General features: G+C 44.9%; 1 protein-coding gene across 4 annotated transcripts; it reads right to left on the reverse strand.

Moving 5' to 3' along the window:
- Positions 1–1,204: 1,204 nt before the first annotated feature.
- Positions 1,205–21,128, reverse strand: tbl1xr1b (tbl1x receptor 1b). Of its 4 annotated transcripts, none has more exons than XM_020045587.3 (15): positions 21,110–21,128; positions 18,841–18,901; positions 13,080–13,186; positions 12,238–12,383; positions 11,637–11,868; positions 10,744–10,876; positions 10,079–10,220; positions 9,607–9,670; positions 9,224–9,321; positions 8,933–9,115; positions 8,354–8,428; positions 6,511–6,638; positions 5,940–6,105; positions 5,761–5,862; positions 1,205–5,160 (listed from the first exon to the last, which is right to left on the reverse strand). In XM_020045587.3, exons 3-15 carry the CDS (start codon positions 13,135–13,137, stop codon positions 5,134–5,136), a joined length of 1,554 nt encoding a protein of 517 aa, XP_019901146.1. In that variant the 5' UTR covers positions 13,138–13,186; positions 18,841–18,901; positions 21,110–21,128; the 3' UTR covers positions 1,205–5,133. The 4 variants fall into 4 exon arrangements, with proteins under 4 accessions (XP_019901146.1, XP_010900279.1, XP_012988765.1 ...); XM_010901977.5 differs by lacking the exon at positions 21,110–21,128 and adding an exon at positions 20,605–20,776; XM_013133311.4 differs by lacking the exon at positions 21,110–21,128 and adding an exon at positions 20,601–20,776.
- Between the last annotated feature and the right edge of the window lie 202 nt (positions 21,129–21,330).

The raw sequence follows: 21,330 nt of genomic DNA on the forward strand, positions 1-21,330 counted from the left end.
GAGGTATAAACGCCAAAACCTAGATTCATTTTACATTAAAAAAAAGTCACAGCGAAGGCTACTTCACACAGTTGTTGCATAAAAATCCAACACCTATGTTAAGACAAGCCAAAATTAGCTGACCAAAACGTGGATTAAAACCTGCATATGCTACATGGATTCACCCTGTGTGAAATAATAGAAATATACATTTATTTCTAACAAAATAAAAAGTACAGACAACATATGTTGCGCAAACTGTGCACTTCATTGATTCCCTTTGATAATGTGCAACTTTACATGTTGATGATGTAATGAAGCAGCAGCAGGACAGGAAGGAGACTGCCCAGGTATACCAGAGGCCTGCAGAGATTTTAAAAGTTAAACTGTTGTGATGGAATGACAGATCTGCACTGGAATTGTTGACAGAAGAACACAGCGAAAGTTACATTTTCACCTTTGCAGTCTGGTTTAAAATCTATGGCAAGACTTGAAAACTGCTTGTAATGTTTGTTTTTTGTAAATAAATAATGTTAGGACCTCCCCATCTTGTGTTTCCTTTGCACTATGGTTCATTATGTATCAGAGAGATAGCTTCTTGTCGCTTTAGTCACTCAAGAAATCCAGATGACAAACAGACCAAAATGCAATTCAACTTCTGCTACAATAATATTTTAACATTACTTTCTGATCCATTTAGTTAACACTGCATTCCTCCTACTAGACAGCAACCAGAAGATAATCCAGACAAGAAGATATTGCAGACTCGCTGACTAGTTCGTTGGTCCGACTAATGATTCTATTGCTTCAGTGAGTCACGGCAGGTGTCCTCCAGTAAATTAAGTAAAAGTAAATATTAGTTATTTGCTCAGAACAAGGATGTGGTTGCGCAAAATGGTGGGATACAGAGACAGCCCTAGCAGTTTTGGAGGGAACCGAAAGACTGCCAGATCAAAGCCCAGAGATGAAAAGGTGAAAAGAAAAACGTGTCGTTCCCTCTTTGAGAAAGGCACCCAGCACCCTAGATGGCAACTTTATAATTCAGAGAATTTGGGTTAAAAGGTAGACATCCCACATGTTTTCCTTAACATGTCATCAGGAAAAACGTTACCAAGGATACGGTTGAAGCGAATGCGTTTCTGAACTATACTTTAGAGTGAAAACGTAATACACCAAAAGGCCGCCTTGATGTCATGCGGAAGGGAAAAGAAAGTACACACATGGCTATTATCAAAATAGATTTTATTCTAGACGTTTCAAAGATCTGAGTGATATTACAACAGTCAGATGCTTAGGTTGCTGAGAGCCTCAGCAACCAAATGAGTGAGAGAACATAACGTGGCTGAGGACAAAGACTGCAACAGAACCCCCCCCCCCCCCCCAAAATAAAAATAAATCGTCAATCAGGTATTTACATGGCCCAGGGTGCCATGACACGTCTGCGTTGAAGTTGAGATTTATTGTTTTTTGTTCATTTTTGCATACACACCTACAAATAAAATCAGAATTATAAAAGTTTTCAAAGAGTACAAAACCTTCAAGGGCTTTTTAGACATAGCAAAGATAGAATTAGTACTTTAGGAAGGAACAAAAAATAAAACACTTGAATGCAGTGTAAAAAGCTGCTAAAAAAATGTATAAAATACCATTCCACTGTCATAGACTTCATAATAAATAGTCTTAATGGTACAGTCCACTCATTGTTGATTACATTAAAGAAAACATCAAAATACTCTAGCTTCTGTACAAAATCAGTTTGTAAAACAAGTCACAATCTGAACGAAAATGTCAAAGGAAGCCTCGGAAAGAAACAAATAACGTGGGTGTTTTAAAGCCAAAGGATTTTACCTAAAGACTAAGATGATACTTTGGAATGCCGTGCATTTGACCGGGATACAATGTGTACCCAACTGGTCAACAGTTGACCGGGATCCAATGTGTATCCAGCGGGTCAACAGTTGACCGGGATCCCATGTGTCCCCAGCTGGTCAACAGTTGACCGGGATCCCATGGGAACCCAGCGGGTCAACAGTTGACCAGGATCCCATGTGTCCCCAGCGGGTCAACAGTTGACCGGGATCCAATGGGTCCCCAGCGGGTCAACAGTTGACCGGGATCCAATGGGTCCCCAGCTGGTCAACTGTTGACCGGGATCCCATGTGTCCCCAGCGGGTCAACAGTTGACCGGGATCCCATGGGTCCCCAGCTGGTCAACAGTTGACCGGGATCCCATGGGTCCCCAGCTGGTCAACAGTTGACCGGGATCCCATGGGTCCCCAGCTGGTCAACAGTTGACCGGGATCCCATGGGTCCCCAGCTGGTCAACAGTTGACAGGGATCCCATGGGTCCCCAGCTGGTCAACAGTTGACAGGGATCCCATGGGTCCCCAGCTGGTCAACAGTTGACAGGGATCCCATGTGTACCCAACTGGTCAACCGTAGACTACTATTCATCCAGGCTTAATCGACGAAACAACCGCACACGTCCAGCTGGGAAACTAAGAGCATGGTTTTCTCCTCCGTCAGGATTGTACCAACCTGTTTTGGGGTCAACTTCAGGAAATTTACTAAGAATGTTATATTTCATTTTCCAGATTTTTTTTATTTTTAACATTCTCTTATATTGGAAGTCGACTTAAGGGAATGAATCAAAATTGAGCCAACCAAAAACGGTTTGAACACACATCCCTGTTTCTCATTAATCTAAAGTGCAGAAAATAAAGAACTTTTACAAACCCAGTCACTGGGCTGATCTTTTCTTCGACAGCTATGACCGTTTAATGGTATTTTATAAAAGAACCATTTTCTTATGGTACAAGACCCACATGATGCATAAGAATACCACATTTTCTAAGCGCGTCTTCGAGTTACACTGAATTTTTAAAAACCACCCTCGCATATGAGTGGCATATAAAAGAATCCCTGTGATATATTATATGTAGTTAAACTGTTACATCAAGTCATATTTTCCAAAGTCAGCTTTTCATCTCAACAATACCCTGCCTAGAAAAAAAAAACAACAACACTGGCTTAGGGAGGAGGGGGGGGGGGAACGGCACCTTCTGAACTCCACAAAAAAAAGCGTCACCTCTCCATACTGAGGCCGGAACCCAGCCTGTGACCGAGTGATGGAACAGGGAATTAAATGAACACACTAGAACAGCCAGCAGGTTTCTGAAACAGAACACCGTCCAACCGTTCTCTCCAAAAATCAAAGTGCATCAGACATGGAAGTAGTCTTGGAACATGGCCAAATCTCATGTCAGACCATCCCTGGGGAGGGGGCGCTCTGAAACCCCGCCCCCGGCGAACTTTGACATCAGAGTAGACCACTTAAACACACATAGGGGTCCGTTGCACAGACACGTACATCAACGTTCAATGAAAAGAAACATTTTGTTTATCATGACAAAATGCAACAGGTTTGCCTAGTGTTACCATGTTAAATGAGATGGGAGTAGGATGTCGGGAGAAAATGACAGCACTCCTTTGGATAGACCGGGAACGTTTATGAATGTTACCGTACGCCTCTAAACACAAAGCGTGACCGACCAATTCAGAAAATTCCAGATTCAAGGCAAAAACCAGGCAACAAAAAGCAAGCGGACTGAACAATGGCCTAGTCTGATTATCATTTAGCACTGGTTAGCTTAGCATGCAATGACTTGTGGAGGAACAGGTCGTGAATTGCACAGCATAAGGATGTTAATGGGAACATTCTAACGACCAATTAAAGTACATTACTAGTGTTCAGTAAGAAGATGACATACTGCAGGGGGTTGGTTCTGACTAAACATGCCCCAAGGGAAAACCATAGATTACAGCTGTAAAACATTTAGCCGTACTAAACAGCACTCTGCTGTAGAGTAGTGTGGCTTTGTATGGGGTTGTCAGGTCCTGTTTATTTATTCATGAACTACCCAAAGCTTTTTTTGCAAAAATTCCAAGAATAATTAACTCCCTGTTTTTCTTGAAAAAACTGTTGCCGGGTTCTTGGTATCAGGAAGGAATAAGCAAGAAATATGGAATTTTCCCACCAGGAATTCTGTAAAAATTTGAGAGATGACCCTTTCACTGCCTTCCATCCCAAAGACACGACAAACAACTCCCCTTTACGGCACCAATCCCAGCCTTCATCATTAGGGAAGTCTGTGGCAACTTCCCAGAATCCACAGGTTCTTCAAACTATGCCAGAGCTATTCCCATCGTCAACTACTCACACACTGAACAAAATTAGGTGAACAAGGTGAGCTATTTCAGGGCTACAGCAAAACTGTGAAGTATCTTGGGATCCTCGGAGGTGTGAAAAATCACTGCCTTACCCATCCCTTACACAAAAAAGAGTACAAGACACTCTGGCTTGTAGTAGCTGCAGTGATGATCTTAAGTCCAAACATTTATTTATTTTATTCCCAGATTGGTCAACCTAGCAGTTTTGCACACCTAGTCGTTTTAAAAGTAAAGAAGACAAATGTGTGGGGCACCTTTCCTCCACGCTAAAAATATTTTGGCAAACTGAAAACAGAACAACAATTCGAATTGGAAACAAACCAGTGTCAATGTTTCAAACTCCACTTGTTGTGCCATGTTTTCAGTTCCAAACCCCAGTGGTAAATGATCACCCAAAAACCTGCTGACCTCTTCCCTTAAACATGTAACACCTACGGCAAAAAAAAAGGTAAAACCTAAAAACGCCAAAAATGTGGCCACAGTACAACAAACAATGTCAGTGTGTACAATATGCACACACCAACAACGTGAGGGGAAAACAGCCAAACATTTCTTATTTCTGGTAAAAAAAAAAAAAAAAAAAAGAGAAAATTAACCGGAGAAAGGAAAAATGTAAAAAAAATAAGAAAATATGTGAAAGGAAAAACTGCTGACATTTTGGTATGTATGTAATGGGTCCTCTTGGTGTGGGATGATAGTTTCTCTCAGTGACCGTGCTATAGTCCTGTACCCCCTCCCCCGCGGGCCAGTCAGTGTACGAGGGGGCCACAGCCCTGTGGCCGGGGGTTGGTCCGAGTGTCTCTGGGGGTGCGGGGGCGCGCCGATTGGCTCTGACGGGACTTAAGCAGTGCAGACGACAGGCAGGGACAGTCATTTTGGCTATGTACACATTCTCAGTCGGTCCACGGCTCCCCCAGACGAGGGTCATTTCCTCAGGTCTAACACACAAACCTGAGAGCGAGGAAGAGACAGAGAAAAGGGGATCAAAGGTCACAGAGATGCTAACTTGCTTTTTGGGGACAGGGGGGCATTATGAATAATTATTGTTCTGCCGGTGAACGGCCTTCTCCTACAGCTAATGACGGTCCAGGAGATTCTCCACCTAGACACAATCTGCACCATCTCTGTGAAGTTTAGTGACTACATTACCCAAGACAGCGTTGTGCTCGCAGACCTTAGAGTCACAACATTACAGTAACGGTCATATTAAGCGGGAGGAACTACTCGTCGGTTGCAGAAAAATAAACGCATCAGGTTTTCATTGGCAACACGCCTTTCGTATAGGTGTCAGTCTGCATCCGACCAGGTTATACCACTGTTCATTAAAGCTCATCTCAAGCCAGGGTCAAACTGGCAGGCTTTAGGCTTTACGAACAGCGGAACAACAAGCACTCATGAACAGTCGCCCCTGAATGAACCCAGGCCGACAAAAAACCTGGAACCCTAAAGACCGCTTCTTACCGGGGTCCAAAGATCTGACTTGGAATTCTACATTTTAAATCCCCACGGAAACGTGGCGAGGAATTCCCGGCGGTGAAGAGGTAGACTCACCGATCCATCCGATGCGCTGGCTCCCACTTTGTCCCCCGTGGCATTCCAGCACACCTCGAAGATGCCTCCCGTGCCTCTGTAGCTGTGCACCAGCGCCCCCGTCTGGACGGACAGACAGGATGCATTTAGTCAGCATTACACACATCACCAGACGGTGAGTCACAGAAAACATTAAGTACCTGCGTGTTCCAGATGTGGACACACTTGTCGAAGGAGCCGCTGGCCAGGTGCCGGCCGTCGGGGCTGAAGGCCACGCTGTAGACGGGCTCCTGGTGCCGCGTCAGGGTGTGGATGCACGCGCCGCGCTCCACGTCCCACAGACGCACCGTAGAGTCAAACGAGGCGCTGCGGGAGAACACACAGGGCACTCTGTTGACAGCCATGTTGCCTACCACGACATTACACGGCCTAAAATAAACACTGGCTACATCAGGAAACGGTACATTCAAGGTTTAAGGGGTCCCGCGTGGACAGAAACACCCGGCTTTCAGGGACACGGTCATTTATCAAGCCACCCTGGGAAACCGGGCGCGGGATCGCCACTCGGGCGTAAAGCAGAGCGATCAGGGAGAGAAGACAGGGAAGGAGAATCACAGAGACAAACTATCCTGCGTCAGCATTCAGCTGAGGTCAACAGGAGGCCGCGGATAAAACAAAAAACAACTTCCCACAGATCCCACACGGACGGGCATTGACCCATAACCTAGTATGAAGGAGCCAGAGGGCATCCTGGGAGTTTCCTCCAGTTACCTGGCCAGCATCAGGTTGGCATTGGGGTTGCTGGTGCCCGGACCTGTCGGGCTCCACTTGATGGTGTAGATCTCCTTACTGTGGGCCTGCAGGTCGTGGACACACGAGTCCTGCTTCATACTCCAGATCTGGAGAGGCCAGAGAGACATCAATCCATTATACACAGTTGTAGCATGTGACCTGCTCAAGAGTACTTGAGAGGCTACAGGTTCTCCCAACAAAACACAATATAGGATACACTGGTACACCACGAACCCCGCAATCGGTTTCCCCAACCCAGAGGTAATTTGGCAGAGCCGGTCGCCCATGTCGACAAGGTCGTGTCGGACATGACCGCTGCGTTCACTTGGTTGTCAAGACCACCTAGCAACAACACACATCCGCAAATGTTTCTCGACAAAAGAGCGCTGCCTTTTATGCCAAATACGCCAATGCTGTTGTTATAGGAGGAAGGTGCAACCCAGGTGAAGTTGCCCCCCACCCACCGCAAAACCTTGGCAAAATAGGCTCAATTGTGTGCTGTACAAATGTTAGTTTGTGCTGCGGTCAAACAAAACGGGTGAATTTGGAGCATGTTGAGGGCTGAGTGACCTCAGAATAAACTATACATAGACAATTATTGAGCTCAATTCGGAGCAGGTGGGGAGGGGGGTCTGGTGACATCACCTATAATTAAATGTCTAATATTTAAAACACCAGAGCAGCACAAAGTTTTTAACAGCACAAAAAAATTAAATTTTGCTTGAATTGCGAGCATGTTGGGGGACTAAATGACCCATAAAACATTCTTTAAAATCAAAAAAAAAAAAAGACAACTGCACAATATAACATTTTAACGGCACACAAATGATTGAGCCTATTTTGCCGAGATTTTGCGGTGGGTGGGGGGAGTCAACTTCAAGCAGGTGGAGGGGCATCTTGGAAGATGTCAGCTTGTCTGACAACAAAATCCAGTAGACCAACAGTACTGCAGTACCAGCCACTTAATGGGACTCTTGAACAGAAGCTTGTAGTTTCAGGGCTTGGCCTCCAGAGGGCAGACCTGTCTAAATGCAGGGCGAAGCGGCTGGCCAGGTTGTGCACTGTCACCAAACATGGTACCCTGAGGTTTCTAGGACCCTTAAATGTCTGCATATTCATGACACTGAAATTGTTTCAATTCTTTTGAATTTCTAAGATAATTTGTGGAAAGTACAGACCCCGGCCCTAGTATCGGGCATTATGGGAGGTGAAGTTCACAGTATGCTGCTGATTCCTGGTGTTTGATGTTATTCATAGAGGATGGTTTTGGGGCAGAAGCTATAATGACTGGAAAAGGTACTTCTGTATCCAAATACAGCATTCATCAAATTCTTACATTTCTAAGAATGACAAGAAATTGCATAAATAAAAGTCCCCCATTGCAACCAGTCTCCCCTGACTATCTGGCCCCCCCACTCTCTTTTCAGAACCCTCTCAAATCGCCAAAATAAATGTTTTTTCAGCATCACTAATACACTACCCCCCCTATAGAGATGAACAGCGGCACACAGGGGGGCGAGACAAAACCCTCTGCAAATGTCCGGTTGGAAAGACTCAACACAGCTCAATAAAATTCGGTTCAAGTGAGAAAAGAAAAAAAAGAATAACCTAGGAATCACGTGCCATCTTTTTTTGAGATTTCTTTTAAAATAGCCCCAAATACATGTATTATCTTTTTAAAAAGAAATTAAGCATACCGAGTAAATTATAAGGATTTACACGAAAAAGAAACACTGCACGTCGGCCTTTCACAGCCGCACCGCCCGGTAGCGCAGGCGTTGTTTTCGCCCAACGCCAGCCTTCAGAACGTGCGTGCACTCACCTTGAGCGTCATGTCGTCGGAGCAGGAAGCCAGGAGACTCCCTGTGGGATCCCACTTGATTGCGTTGACCTCGTTCTGCAGGAGGGCCAGGGAAGAAGACAGCTTTACTGTACAGCGGTGAGACGGTGCATCCAGCAGTGATGAATAAGGGCACTCCAAGTCACATCACACCACTCAAACTGCTACGCCCCCAAAAGAAACAAAAATACTAACTTTCCGGTGATCTCATCTTGCCTAACTGTGACTTCACCCTGTCGACAGGTCGCCACCCATCAAAATGAGTCAGCGGCTCGTTCGGGGGGGGGGGGGGGGTTGCTCGGTTTTGATAGGCTAGAAGTTGTCAGTCTTATTTTGCGGTCTAAAACCAATGAGTGATTTGCAATGCGGGACCACAAGCCTGACAGGGGGCTTCAGGCGGATGATCATGTGACCGGAGTGGCGGATTAAAGGGCAAATCAAAGAAGCTGCCGGGACACAATCGCCAGGGCTGGACCATAACAACACAACGCCCGACGCCCTCACGACGACACTACGGAGACGGGGCGGGGCGGACGAACCGGGGACGTTACCCGGACTCACCGTGTGACCCTGGAAGGTCTTGACGGGCCGGTCCTGGCCCAGCTTGCAGACGTGGATGCACATGTCGGTGCTGCAGGAGGCGAAGGTGTTGTTGCTCTGCCAGTCCACGTCCAGGGCCGGCGCCGAGTGGAAGGGGAACTGCTGCTTGGCCTCCCCGGTGTGGGCGTCCCAGATTATCGTGGTCTAAAACAGGACGGGGACACGTAGTCAGGGTCCCGTCTCCGAGGCGCGTGCGGCGTATTTAGCGCACCGCGTTCTCCTGGGGAAATGTGTCACAAACCCCCACCTCACCTTGTCCACACCCGCACTGAGGATGAAGTTGCCCTTCTTGTTCCATTTGAGGGCGAATATAGGTCCTTTGTGCTGGCCCAAGGTACTGGCCAGGTTACCTGAGAAACACACAGGGCCCGTTTAAGCTGGACAACAGGACTACGGAAGGACACAAGACTCCCAGTTGAGGAATGCTGAGACGAGAGAATTACATTACAGAGGCCTTACGGGACCTTTTCTAGGACGCTAGAGCGGACAGAAGTCGTGACAAAATGACGGCCTGTACAGAACCGGGGGGGGGGGGGGGGCTGCAAACAAAAGCTTACATTGTCTGCTTAACAGAAGGACTCTAGCAAACATTTGACTTGAAAATTTGGCCCGTGGAGAATCTTCAAGCGCCTTACCGTCTTTAGTCCATATTCTGGCAAAGCCGTCGTAAGAGCCTGTGGCTAGTAGCGTTCCCTCACTCTGAAAGACACCAGAACATTGGTTACATGTTTGGGGCAAAAACAAACCAATAACTCTCAATTCTTGTCGCCACACTGCCAATTCTAGGCGTCCGATTTCAGGTTCCTATTGGATCTACAGTCACGCGCATTGCAGATATTAGTTTAAATGTCGTGAACTTCAAACATACACAATCTGCGATTTAGCCCTTCAATTGTGGTTGTAGAACAGGGAGAGAATGACAGCCGACTCGAGCGTTAGTCGACATTCATAGTAGCAGCAGAACCGCCCCGCATTTTCCATTCTGGCTGCAAAACGCCACCAGGGAGTGCCTTTGGCAGCTGTGACACACACACACACACATTCGGTTTCCCTTCACACACACACACACACACACACACTCACTCACTCACTCTCTCCCTAACTCACATTCCAGTCCAGTGAGGTGACATCTTTGTTGCTGGGGACATCCTGGCCTCCCTCCCGTATGCAGTGTCTCAGGACCAGCTGGGTGGAGCTGCCCGTACTGTTCTCACTCAGGTTCCAGATCCGTGCCGTCGAGTCCCCAGACCTACACACCAAGATGGATGTATGCACACACACACACACAGATGAATATGCATGCCCGCACACACACATACAGTGTGTGTGTATATGGTGTGTGGGGGCGGGCATATATAAATCTATCTGCACGCTTATATATATATATATATATGCAGTTATTTCTGTCTACGTATTATATACTGTATTATATAGCACACAGCAATGTTAATCATGCACACTTGAGGATCTAATAATAAGCGGCCAATACATAAACCTGCCCCCCAGCAACCTGCCGTTGACTTTCTTAAATTCAAGTTCTGCTCTACAAAATGTAGGTCAACATCATGACATCATAAAAACAACATCATGACATCATAAAAAAAACATCATTACATCACAAAAATGCCATTCAGTACAGACAGGATTACGCTATATGAAAAGCAATGTCCTCTGAATAATTGATGAGCCGGTTACATCTTTTTTCTCTATCTAGCTGGAGAGAAAGTGAAACGGGAGAGTGAAATAAAAGGTGATAAGAGTGGGTTCCGTACCCCGAGGCCAGCAGGTCGTTGACAGGGTTCCAGGCACAGATGAAAACCTCAGACTCGTGGCCTCTCAGAACCATGGCCTTGTTCTGGGGGATCTCCACATCCCGGTCCACCTCCATCATCTCTCCGTGGTGGTCTGAGGTGGGGAGGGAGAACATGTTGGACAGGACTCATCTTTCTATCGACTAGGTCCGATCCATCCGGGACCTCCACCAATCCTGCGCTCACAAGCTCCCCAATCACCCTTTAAAAGTGCAGGATTGGTGGACGGACTGAACGATGGGAGTTTCAACAGTCGTTAACCTAGCGTGACTTGGCAAACCACGACTCGACAAGATACGCCTCATTGGTCACACTGAAGAGTCCGGCACATTCCACCCGGGGACCTCAACATACATTTGTAATAGCTAACTAGCTGGCCAGCTCAATGACAACGCAATAAACACAGCGTTCACCACAGCCGGCCACTTGGTGCATAGTGTAGCGGTGTCCTACATCACAGAGCCTCAGTTTTAAAATCTTCAGAGAGCAAACATCACATCTCATCAAAAGTAATTAGGCTCCCCAGAGAGACATCTACCAAGGCAGCCAAACCGCGCCATTCGTTAAATATATAGTAATCACTTTCCCATCATTCCCGACAGTACACGTGCGTTGATCTATATCGCAAGTCAAAAGTGTACCACCGATACCTGATGAGGAAATTCTACAACTGTACCCAACGTGGGTTGTGCATTAAAGGTTGTGAGACCATGTACACATCCAGGAAATCACTTAAATCACTGTACGGTTATCACATTAAATTATTACACAAACATCTCTAAAAATGTAAAACCTGAATGAAACATTCATGCAGTAGCAACATAAGAGGCGGCGCAGTGTAGGGTTCTGCTCACTGGCTAAGGCGTGGGCTCCGTTCTCCTCCCCATTGGCCGCGGTCCCCCCGTCCCCATTCTTGGCTCCACCGGGCTGGGCTCCCTGGGTGCCGCTGGTGCTGCCCACCCCGGCCGCCTGCTGCTGGGCCAGCTTCTCCCGGTAGGCCTGCTGCCGTGTCTGCACCACGTCGGGCATCACCGCGTCGATCAGGGACAGCGACTCGATGGGCCGCCCGTCGAACAGAGTGCCATCCTGGGGGGGCAACACGTCTGTGTTAAGGGCAGCATGGCTGTAAACGCTGCTTCTAACAGTGACAAGTGGTTAAAAAAAAAAAACACAAAGTAAAAGTCCCTTGACACATGGAGTAGATGAAAAGATGCCCAGTGCCTGGGGAGGGTGAACCTAGTGGTTAAAGGGGAATTCCACAAAGAACCTGAAATATTAAGTTTATTTTTAAATGTTTAAACTGTCTTAGCTGTCTCACTCAAAGATGGAGCCGATGAAGTCATCGGATCCTGTCGTCCAAACGAACAGACGATTCAAAACCGGCCAAAATATTTAGGGGAAAACGCGGCACTGAACAGGGAAGGGCACTGGGTGGAACAACGTTGGGGTACTGACCTCGTTGATGCTGACCTCGGCCTCCACGTACTGCAGGCCCTTCTGGATGATGGAGATCAGGGCTGCCGGGGGAACCAGGGCCCCATTGATGTTGGACTGGCTGATGTGGCTCTCGATGCCGAAGGTGAACGCTGAGTGGGAGAAGCCTGGCGGGGGGGGGGGGGGGGGGGGGTTTTGACGTTAGACATTATTCCTTCATTCCCACAAGCTGAACCGGGTGTGTTGCTCTATGTAGTCTATCAGTGGCACTCCCGGCTGAGACAGGCCACGCCTCTCTGGCCTGAGACCGGGGTTCAGTTCCCCACTCAAACCCGTCAATCTGCCTCACCAAACCTACCTGTATGCCCCATTTCAAACTGGTCTCAAGAATGTTTTACATATTGCCCAAAATGTATATTAAGGGGGGAAAAGTGAGGTTCTCCCAATGGCCAGAGTAACGGTTATAAATGTGAAATGTTTCTTGTTGCTGGAACTGATATTTAAAAATGTCAAAAGACAGATTCTCCACTCTTCTATATCAATATATATTTTTTAAACATCCCAACTAATTCACTGCAGGTTTCATTAGTATTGGTCAAAATATCTGAAACCCCCCCCCCCAAAAAAACAAACAAGGTTGTTCAGAGAGAAATGCTTGACCAGCAGACTTCAGACCAGTCACCTTTGTCATGCTGCTATTGCACGCACCTCATGGTGGGACAGCACCAAAGAAAGGGAAAAAAATTGTCCCTTTACTGAAGCAGGCACTGTAGTTCAAAAGCACAATATTCAAAGAATGAGGGACAATTTTCAGAAGCGCTTACAACAAAGTAAAAAAGAGGTTGTTTGTACGTCTGTCTCACCTGACTCTTGCAGGTATCTGTAGACCAGGAAGTTGACCTCATCACTGCTAATGCTCATTTTTAATCCTGGTTGTTAAACCATGGGGTCAACGCAGGAGAGGAGGAGCCTGTGGGAGGGGGAGGAGACACAGGGTCAACAACACCTAGCACGACAACATACAGAGGCTGTAGACACATACATTAACCCAGTTCCCTTGGACTGAAGATTATTACTGGAGTGATTAGTGCTTCGGCAGGACAGTTGGTGGTGAACTTTTATTTTATTTATTTTTTACTTGGGAGTAATCTTGGCAAATACCAATTACTGACTATCAACACACAGCATGCTTTAAGAGCATAACAGAGTCAAACTGGAGAAATGTGCCTTATTTTAAATAATCACTTACATAAACGACATTAGCATGCAATGAGAAATAAAACGAGTGCGGGGGGCAAAAAATAACACTATGTGCCTAAGCAGAAACTTGACCAGCCCCTTGTGGCCTCGTGCTGAGAAACTCATCCAGGTAACGCCAGAAGGAAGGGTCTCTGCGCCAGTATAACTCACTGCATTGTTTCACATTTACAATGTTTAGCAGAAGCCCTTATCCAGAGCAACTAACAGGAGTAATAAGGGTCAATAGTACTGCTCAAGAAGAGATTTGCTTGGCCCACTAGGTCAGATTGGGAATCAAATCTAGAGTCTGTCGGTTACTGGTAAGACACAATTCTATGATAGCTAGGCCATCACGTCACAGGTCTGGTAATATATTCTGAACCGGCAGCAAGTCATTGACTTCAGCCAATAAGTTCACATCACACAGCAATACTCGAATGGGGGCCCATCAAGCCTGTAAGAGTGTGAGATTTTTCTGCAAGTTTGTTTTTAAGCAATAAAGTACAAAAGGGCATGATATAATGCAGGTTTGCTTTGGGTAAGTTCACAATCTTTGCCGCAACGTGGAGCTGAGCCATATTACATTGGTATATTTGTTAAAAAATTTATTCCCATGGTATACAGTCTCATATTCCAACCTGCCAGTTTATAATGTATAATAACAATTTGGCTTTCTGTTGAATAAAAAGCTTCCTGATCTAGAACGCAAACACAAAGACCAGGGCTGCTCAATCCTGTTCCTGGAGAGCTACCACCCTGTAGGTTCTCTCTCCAACTGTAATTTCGCACACCTGATTCTAATAATGAGCTGGATGAAAAGCGAAGTCTGGTTAGTCACAAATGGTGTTGCAGAGAGAACCTACCAGCTGGTAGATCTCCAGGAACAGGGTTGGGCTGCCCTGACAGATGATCCATGCAAGAAGACTAAACAGTCGACCAGAGTCAATTCCCAAAGCAATAAATCAAGGTGTTAAGACAGGACAATCTCCAGCGGCTGATGGCGTACATGAGGATACCATTTCCATCCATTGCCTTTTCCGACTGGTTGTTGCACAGTGGACTGGATTGCAGAAGTATTCACATTGTTGCGTTAAAGTGCGATATACACTTTTCCCCAGGCACTTTATATTTTATGTGACAGGCAAGTGGGTAAAGAGAGGAGAAACCGCATAATGCAGCATAACATGTTTGCCTGTGCTCATTGGCATGCATGTTTCTTGTCACGCACACCCACAACATGATGTAGCCGCCACTGTGCTTGAATATAAGGAGGCAGTAACTCAGTGATGTGCTTTCAGTTTTGGACAACAAAGAATGAAAAAGTTTTTGATGAAAGGGGAGATTCACTACATTATTAAAATACCTATAAAAAAAATGTATTCGGTCTTATCACATAATAAAAAATATTTGAAAAGTTAAAGCCAGAGTCCTTAGTGTGGCCCAGCAACATATTTAGGTGCACGTGTGAGCAAAATGGGTCCACTGCAGAGGTCAGACAGTGATCTCTGCTTGGCAGTACAATCATGGAGTTTAATCCCCTATTCTATGGTGTGTTGTACAGTGATCCATCCTGGCCCTTAGGCAAGGCAGTTTCCATTCATTAACCCCCACAACTGGAAATCATTACTGGATGATTCTTGCGAACAAAACCACTGGAGGAAAGGGAGTAGGTGGGGGTCAGGAATAGCCCACATAGTTTGTATTCAATCAAGCGAAGCCACACACTGTTTAAACAGCACTGTGGCAATAAACCAGGATGTGGAGGATGAGTGAATTGGAACTTCCAGTGCTTTTCAATGCCAGCCAACTGAAGAGTCAATCTGACCAGTGCTAATCAAATCAGGAGTGCCAGACTCATGGCAATTGGCAATGCCCTTTAGAAAACACCGGCAGAATTATGACATCAAATGCATTTCTATCCAGTATGCCAGATGTATTATTATTTTTTAAGTGTGATAGAAACAAAAAATGTATTGCTGGCGTCACATTGTGTTTGTCATGGTGCTTTCACAGTACCCAGTTTAAAACTGCATGGTACACAGGGCTCCTGAATAAACCTGAACTAAAGAAACCGACGACACTGGTTAAATCAGAGCCTTTGCATATATCATCATTGAAATTATAAAAATAATTGTTAGTACTTGTTCCACTGTTGCTTTGTGAGCCGAACTCAAGGAACAGCTAGTTCTGCAATAGTAAGTGGTGGAAACAATAGACCAAAAAGGTCAAACTCGCCAGCATTGTATAAGGCTCCAGTTTGGCAAAACGTCTGGCGTTCCAGTAGACTACCTGATGGAGTGGTTTGTTTTAAGATGAACTATACAGTACTGTGCAAATGTTTTAGGCAGGTGTGAAATGTTTTTGTAAGATAAGAATACTTTCAAAAATAGACATGTTAATAGATTACATTTATCAATAAACAAAATACAAAGTGAGTGAACAGAAGAAAAATCTAAATCTAAATTTGGTGTGACCGGCCTTTGCCTTCAAAACAGCCTCAATTCTTCTAGGTACACTTGCAGTTTCTGAAGGAACTCGGCAGGTGGATCGGTCCAAACAACTTGGAGAACTAACCACAGTTCTTCTGTGGATTTAGGCAGCCTTACTGGCTTCTTAGTCTTCATGTAATCCCAGTCTGACTCAATGATGTTGAGATCAGGACTCTGTGGGGGTCATACCATCACTTCCAGGACACCTTGTTCTTCTGTATGTTGAAGAGAGTTCTTAATGACTTTCACTGTATGTTTTGCAGTAGAATAAATTTGGGACCAATCAGCTGCTTCCCTGACGGTATTGAATGCTGTACTTCAGCATAGAGACCATTAATTCTGACCAAATCCAACTCCGTTTGCAGATAGGCAGCCCCAAACCTGCAAGGATCCTCCACCATGCTTCATTATTTCCTGCAGTCATTTGTATACCGCTCTCCAGCCCTTCGGCAAACAAGCTGCCTTCTACTACAGCCAAATATTTCAAATGTTTACTCTTCAGTCCAGAGCACCTGCTGCCATTTTTCAACACCCCAGTTCCTGTGTTTTCGTGCACAGTTTAGTCGCTTAGCATTGTTTCCATGTCGGGGGCATGGCTGTTTGGCTGCAAGACATCCATGAAGGCCACTTGAGATCATACTTCTTCAGATAGTAGATGGGTGCACCAGGGTCCCACGGATTCCTGCCAATTCTGAGAGGATGGCACGACTGGACATATTCCGATCGCAAAGGGAAGCAAGCATGTGGTGTTTCTCATCTGGTTCAGCCAGTTTCCTTGGCCGACCACTGTGTCTATGGTCTTCAATGCTGCCCGTTTCTTTACACTTCTTAAAAAGAGCTTGGACAGCACATCTGGAAACCCCTGTCTGCCTTGAAATTTGGGAAAAACCGGGAAAAACCTTGCTGATGCAGTATAACCACCTTGTGTTTTGTTGCTGTGCTCAGTCTTGCCTTGGTGTATCACTTGTCAGGAAACTGTCTTCAGCAAACGCACCTTGTTAGCTGAGTTTGGTTGTTCCTCACCCAATTTAATTCTTCCCTAGATAGCTGCTTCTGTTTCAGTAAATTGTTGTGTTTCAACCAACATATTGACTAGATTTTTTATAATTCTTCTGTTCTCTCACTTTGCATTTTGTTAATTGATAAAAACTATTATCATGTCTATTTTTGAAAGCATTCTCCCTTTACATACCTCCCTAAAACCTTTGCACAGTACTGTATGTCGACACTGCGTGCTGAAAGGAGGCTACACCGCTGTTCACACTTCACCGCTGAAATGCAACCACACAACTTTGTCACCCCATCGCATTCAAGCAGCCCTTAGCATCAGTCTGATTGAGCCAAAGAAATGACATTACCAATCGGCCAGTGGAACACACCACTGGTTAAATAATTTCTTGCATGTGGATATCAGAACACATTAAATACATTAAAATCTGCCACCAGTTCGGCTGAAACCTTGAGTGGAGTTGGACTGCAACAAGGCATCAGGCAAAGCCAGCAGGTTTGGTTGTACATTCAGGACATTCCATGCCATGGAAGATCTCACCCAAAGATGTTAACATTGATACTGACTGTGAAGCTTGAGGTCACTGAAAAAAATAAAGAGAGGGTGTATCCAAATGTGTAGTTTTAATTTTCAAAACCAAATCTTCTCCTATACAATACTAATGCCAGAATGGGGTCCTTCAGCTTCACTATCTTTAAAAAAAAATGTATGCATTAGAGGAGGTTAGATCTGCCTATAATTGGGAACACTAATTTAGTGACGTTGTCGTTCTAACCCCTAGCTGCTGAAAAACATCCTTTCACAGACCAGGATTAGTGAGGTTAAGCCAGAATACAGCCTGGGGGTTCACCCTTGGCCTGGAACCATACATTCTTAGTTTGACTTCAGGCCGAAGACACGCATGAGAAACCCTTGGCCATCTTAAATAACACATTGAAAAAAGGAATTCAAGCTATTCTGCCAATATTAATTTCCCACAACATTTCATCGGAAAGGAATGTGGTCTATTTGTATACAAGCTTCTCTGTAGGTTTGACTGTAGCTGTCCCAATTTCTTTTACACCTCACCCAAGGACAATAGCCCCCTATTTCGCTCCCTTCACAAAGGCTGTCGCATGGGAACGGACTAACTCAGAACAGTGATTTGTACGACACATTCCAACCATAGCTCAAAGCCAAGCCTAGGATGTGAACGTGCTGGAAATCAAAAGCCAAATCACAACAGTTTCAGGTGTTTTGTGGGATTTCTTTTCTTTCTTCTCCCAAGCAAATGTTAAATAATTTGGGGGACAGCAAAGTGATTTGTGTTTCCTTTGGAGTTGTGTCACAAGTCAGTTGGGTGAGGGAGAGAGAGAGCTGACGTGAATCACTCAAATTCTTTGTCTCCATTTGCCATGCACAGACGCACAGGGGTGTTTCCATCCCGCTGATCCTGTTGCAAATACATTTTGTCAGCAAGAAAAGTAGCAATTCTATTGGACAGACTTTGTCAGATCAGTCCAATAGAAATGTTATAATTCTGTCAAAACACCTAGCAGTGGACGGGACTGTGCCGAAAAACTGCCCTTCTGCTCCTTTAAAGGAGCTGACTATCATGTTGAGAGAATGTGCACAGAGCGTATGAGGAGGGATTGAATGTGACATCCTGGGAGATGTTTCCTGTGGGTTATCCAAAAATATTCAGCCAGCATCCTGGCAGCCCTGGTTTGAGCTAAATCTTGTCGAAAGTCATCCTTACAAGGCACTCAGTGATTCCGTGAAAAGCACTGTGCTTTCTGATACACACTGTGTTCAACAAAAGCACAATGTGTCGCTTCTTCTGGCAGATTCTCAGCTGCCACTATGTAGGCTATTAAAACGTGATGACGTCAGACCCAGACTACTCACCATGTGATCAAGTGTCTCTCAGAAGCACATCGTCCCACTGTCCGCAGAGGAACTCAGCAACCTAGGAATGCAAACAGGAAACAAAAACAACAACAGTCTAATTCCACTTTACAGGTTGTTCCAGTTGACTGTGTGTACACGGTGGCAAGCTAGTCTAAAAGCGTACAATGTGGAAAGAGGCTGACTTTTAAATGTTGCCTGGAAACACCACAACTCTTAACCATCTACAAAAAAGTAGAAATCCATAACCACCGCCAATGTCGTATGGGGATTGTAGCAATGACAAGGATCCGATTAGCCCAGGGCTAACTGCACTATCAGAGAAACTGGGTCAGCAGGGTGGAAACCAATAGACCTTTGTGCTTGAAGCAACCTGGTGGAGACAGACCTGAGAAAAATAACTGCTACAGCACATCTGCCGGGCATGAGTACTCTGTGTTGTACCTTGAAAATATGTGCTGGATGTTCAACACATGGCCAGACAGTCTACAACATGGTGGATTGTTCAGTCACGGAAACGCTTGGCAAATAATTGACATTCCTACAACTGTGGCTTTGTTTTGTTGTATTTTTTTTTATATGACGCTGTGATGACATACGCCTAGATGCTTAGAATTCAAAGGAAGACTTCCAAATGTTTTTGTAGAGAAAACTGATGTTGGTCCCAGACACTACATCCGTGCAACAACATCCACTCGTCTGAAGTACTTGCTCGTCTATTTGACCGGCTTGTACTCTCGCTGTTGCACAGCTTTTAATTTCCCTCTTCTCCATTTGCATGAAGCTTGAATGAAATGGAATATCCGACTGAGCCTTTACCTTGTAACTAGGTCCTAGAGGGTTCTCTTTCACCGTAGAAAAGGCAGCATTACATAACGAAACAAATTATTATATCAAATTATAGGCCGTTTGCGCAGTAGATGCATTATTTCGGAGAAGTCTAAACGTTATCAGTAAACTCGTAATACAATGTTAGTAGTTAGATTTTTAAAAGGAAATGGAGAAGAACTGGCCCAAAATAATTCAATATTAACTGGCACACTGCTGGTAGTTAGCTAAACTACCTTTCTCAACTCCACGATGTGAAGTACAGTACTAAGGACCGTTGCATCGTGGATTTGGGGAAAACACCGACAACTACCAAACCAAATCTAAGGTCAATGACTAGATAACTGGTTAGCACAATGCACGTTAGCTAACTGTGTCTTTTGAGTGTCCCATCTAGTTTATAACACCAGGTATAAAATGTAGCACTAACTAAAATTAATTCATCTAGATAGCCAGACTAACACGATGCACCCTGTCACCTAGCAGGCGGGTTGTGTCACTACGCTAACGTCAGTTTAGCTTACACGGCTAACTAGCTAGCTAGCGCGGAAAGCACAAAGCCCATCCCCCACGCGGTTGATATCGAAGGGGAGGCTACGCTAATGCAAGTGAGCTACCTAGCTTGTGCACGGCGACGTGTTTTTTTTGCTCGACACACTCCGTGCCCATGAGGTATTGCTAAATAGTTAACGATCTAACTATGTCAGTTAAAACAAAACGTTACAGGGTAATCACTTTCAAATGGATTGTGATATGTTTTGCATTAACACATTTCTACAATACATTTAAAAAAAATAAGTATGTCCTATATGGAATTTCCTGAACATGAATGCTAATGTAGCTAGCTAGTTACCGTATTAGCTGGCTAGCTAGTTAGGCTAGTACGCTAAAGTTAGCGTCTCTTTCAAAACGAGTGCCCCATAATCCATTACCTACTTTGTCGGAAATCTTTTGATAGATGTTTTTCACTGTAATCCTCGTATTAAAGTTAAAGCATGTTATCTCTTTCCAAAGATTGCAAAATTGATATCTGAAGGAAATGAATGAACATTTTAAAGCTAATAGCTAGATACAGAGACAGGCGGTTCGAAGGCAACGGCTTCACACTAAACACTGTGACGTGACTTTCCCTACAAAAATGGTCAGTCCACGCATCTTGCTACAGTATTTTCAAACAACATTCACTTTAGCAGAGTACGGACCATTGACTATAGAAATAAGAATGCACTTTGATATATAGAAATGTCTTGATCAAACAGTTAACCCCTTTAAAATTCAAACGCAATGCAAACCGATATTTTTTAAGTTATACAGATTTGAATGTGGCCTATATTGTCTGTATTAAAATGGAGAGTTCAACATCTCTTATGAGGATCTGTAAAACCCAAATTCACATTAAAATACAGTACTTAACAGCCAGGTCATTAGCTCCATTATGTACCTCACAATGCTTCCTGCAAGCCACCAGTCAAAACAGCGCTTTACCCATCCCCCACTACTACTCATTTTTGCCTGGTGGGGCAACACTCGCCATAGATTTATTACACCCCACCCCCTTCCGTCTGTCTTTAATAGACTGGGAAATAACAACCTGACATCATCATTGATTTGTATATGTTGTTGTTTTCTATTTACATACATGTTCCCGAGAGTATTGCGTTT

Source organism: Esox lucius, chromosome 3 (assembly GCF_011004845.1).
Source record: "Esox lucius isolate fEsoLuc1 chromosome 3, fEsoLuc1.pri, whole genome shotgun sequence".
Classification (NCBI taxonomy): Eukaryota; Metazoa; Chordata; class Actinopteri; order Esociformes; family Esocidae; genus Esox; species Esox lucius.

Excerpts from the sequence above, each read along its gene's own strand:
- tbl1xr1b (XM_020045587.3), bottom strand. The coding sequence starts at position 13,137 with ATGAGCATTAGCAGTGATGAGGTCAACTTCCTGGTCTACAGATACCTG. Across the intron at positions 6,639-8,353 it reads CCGACGACATGACGCTCAAG|ATCTGGAGTATGAAGCAGGA; the intron begins GTGAGTGCACGC and ends TGGCCTCTCCAG. Across the intron at positions 5,863-5,939 it reads TCCACATCTGGAACACGCAG|ACGGGGGCGCTGGTGCACAG; the intron begins GTACTTAATGTT and ends CTGTCCGTCCAG.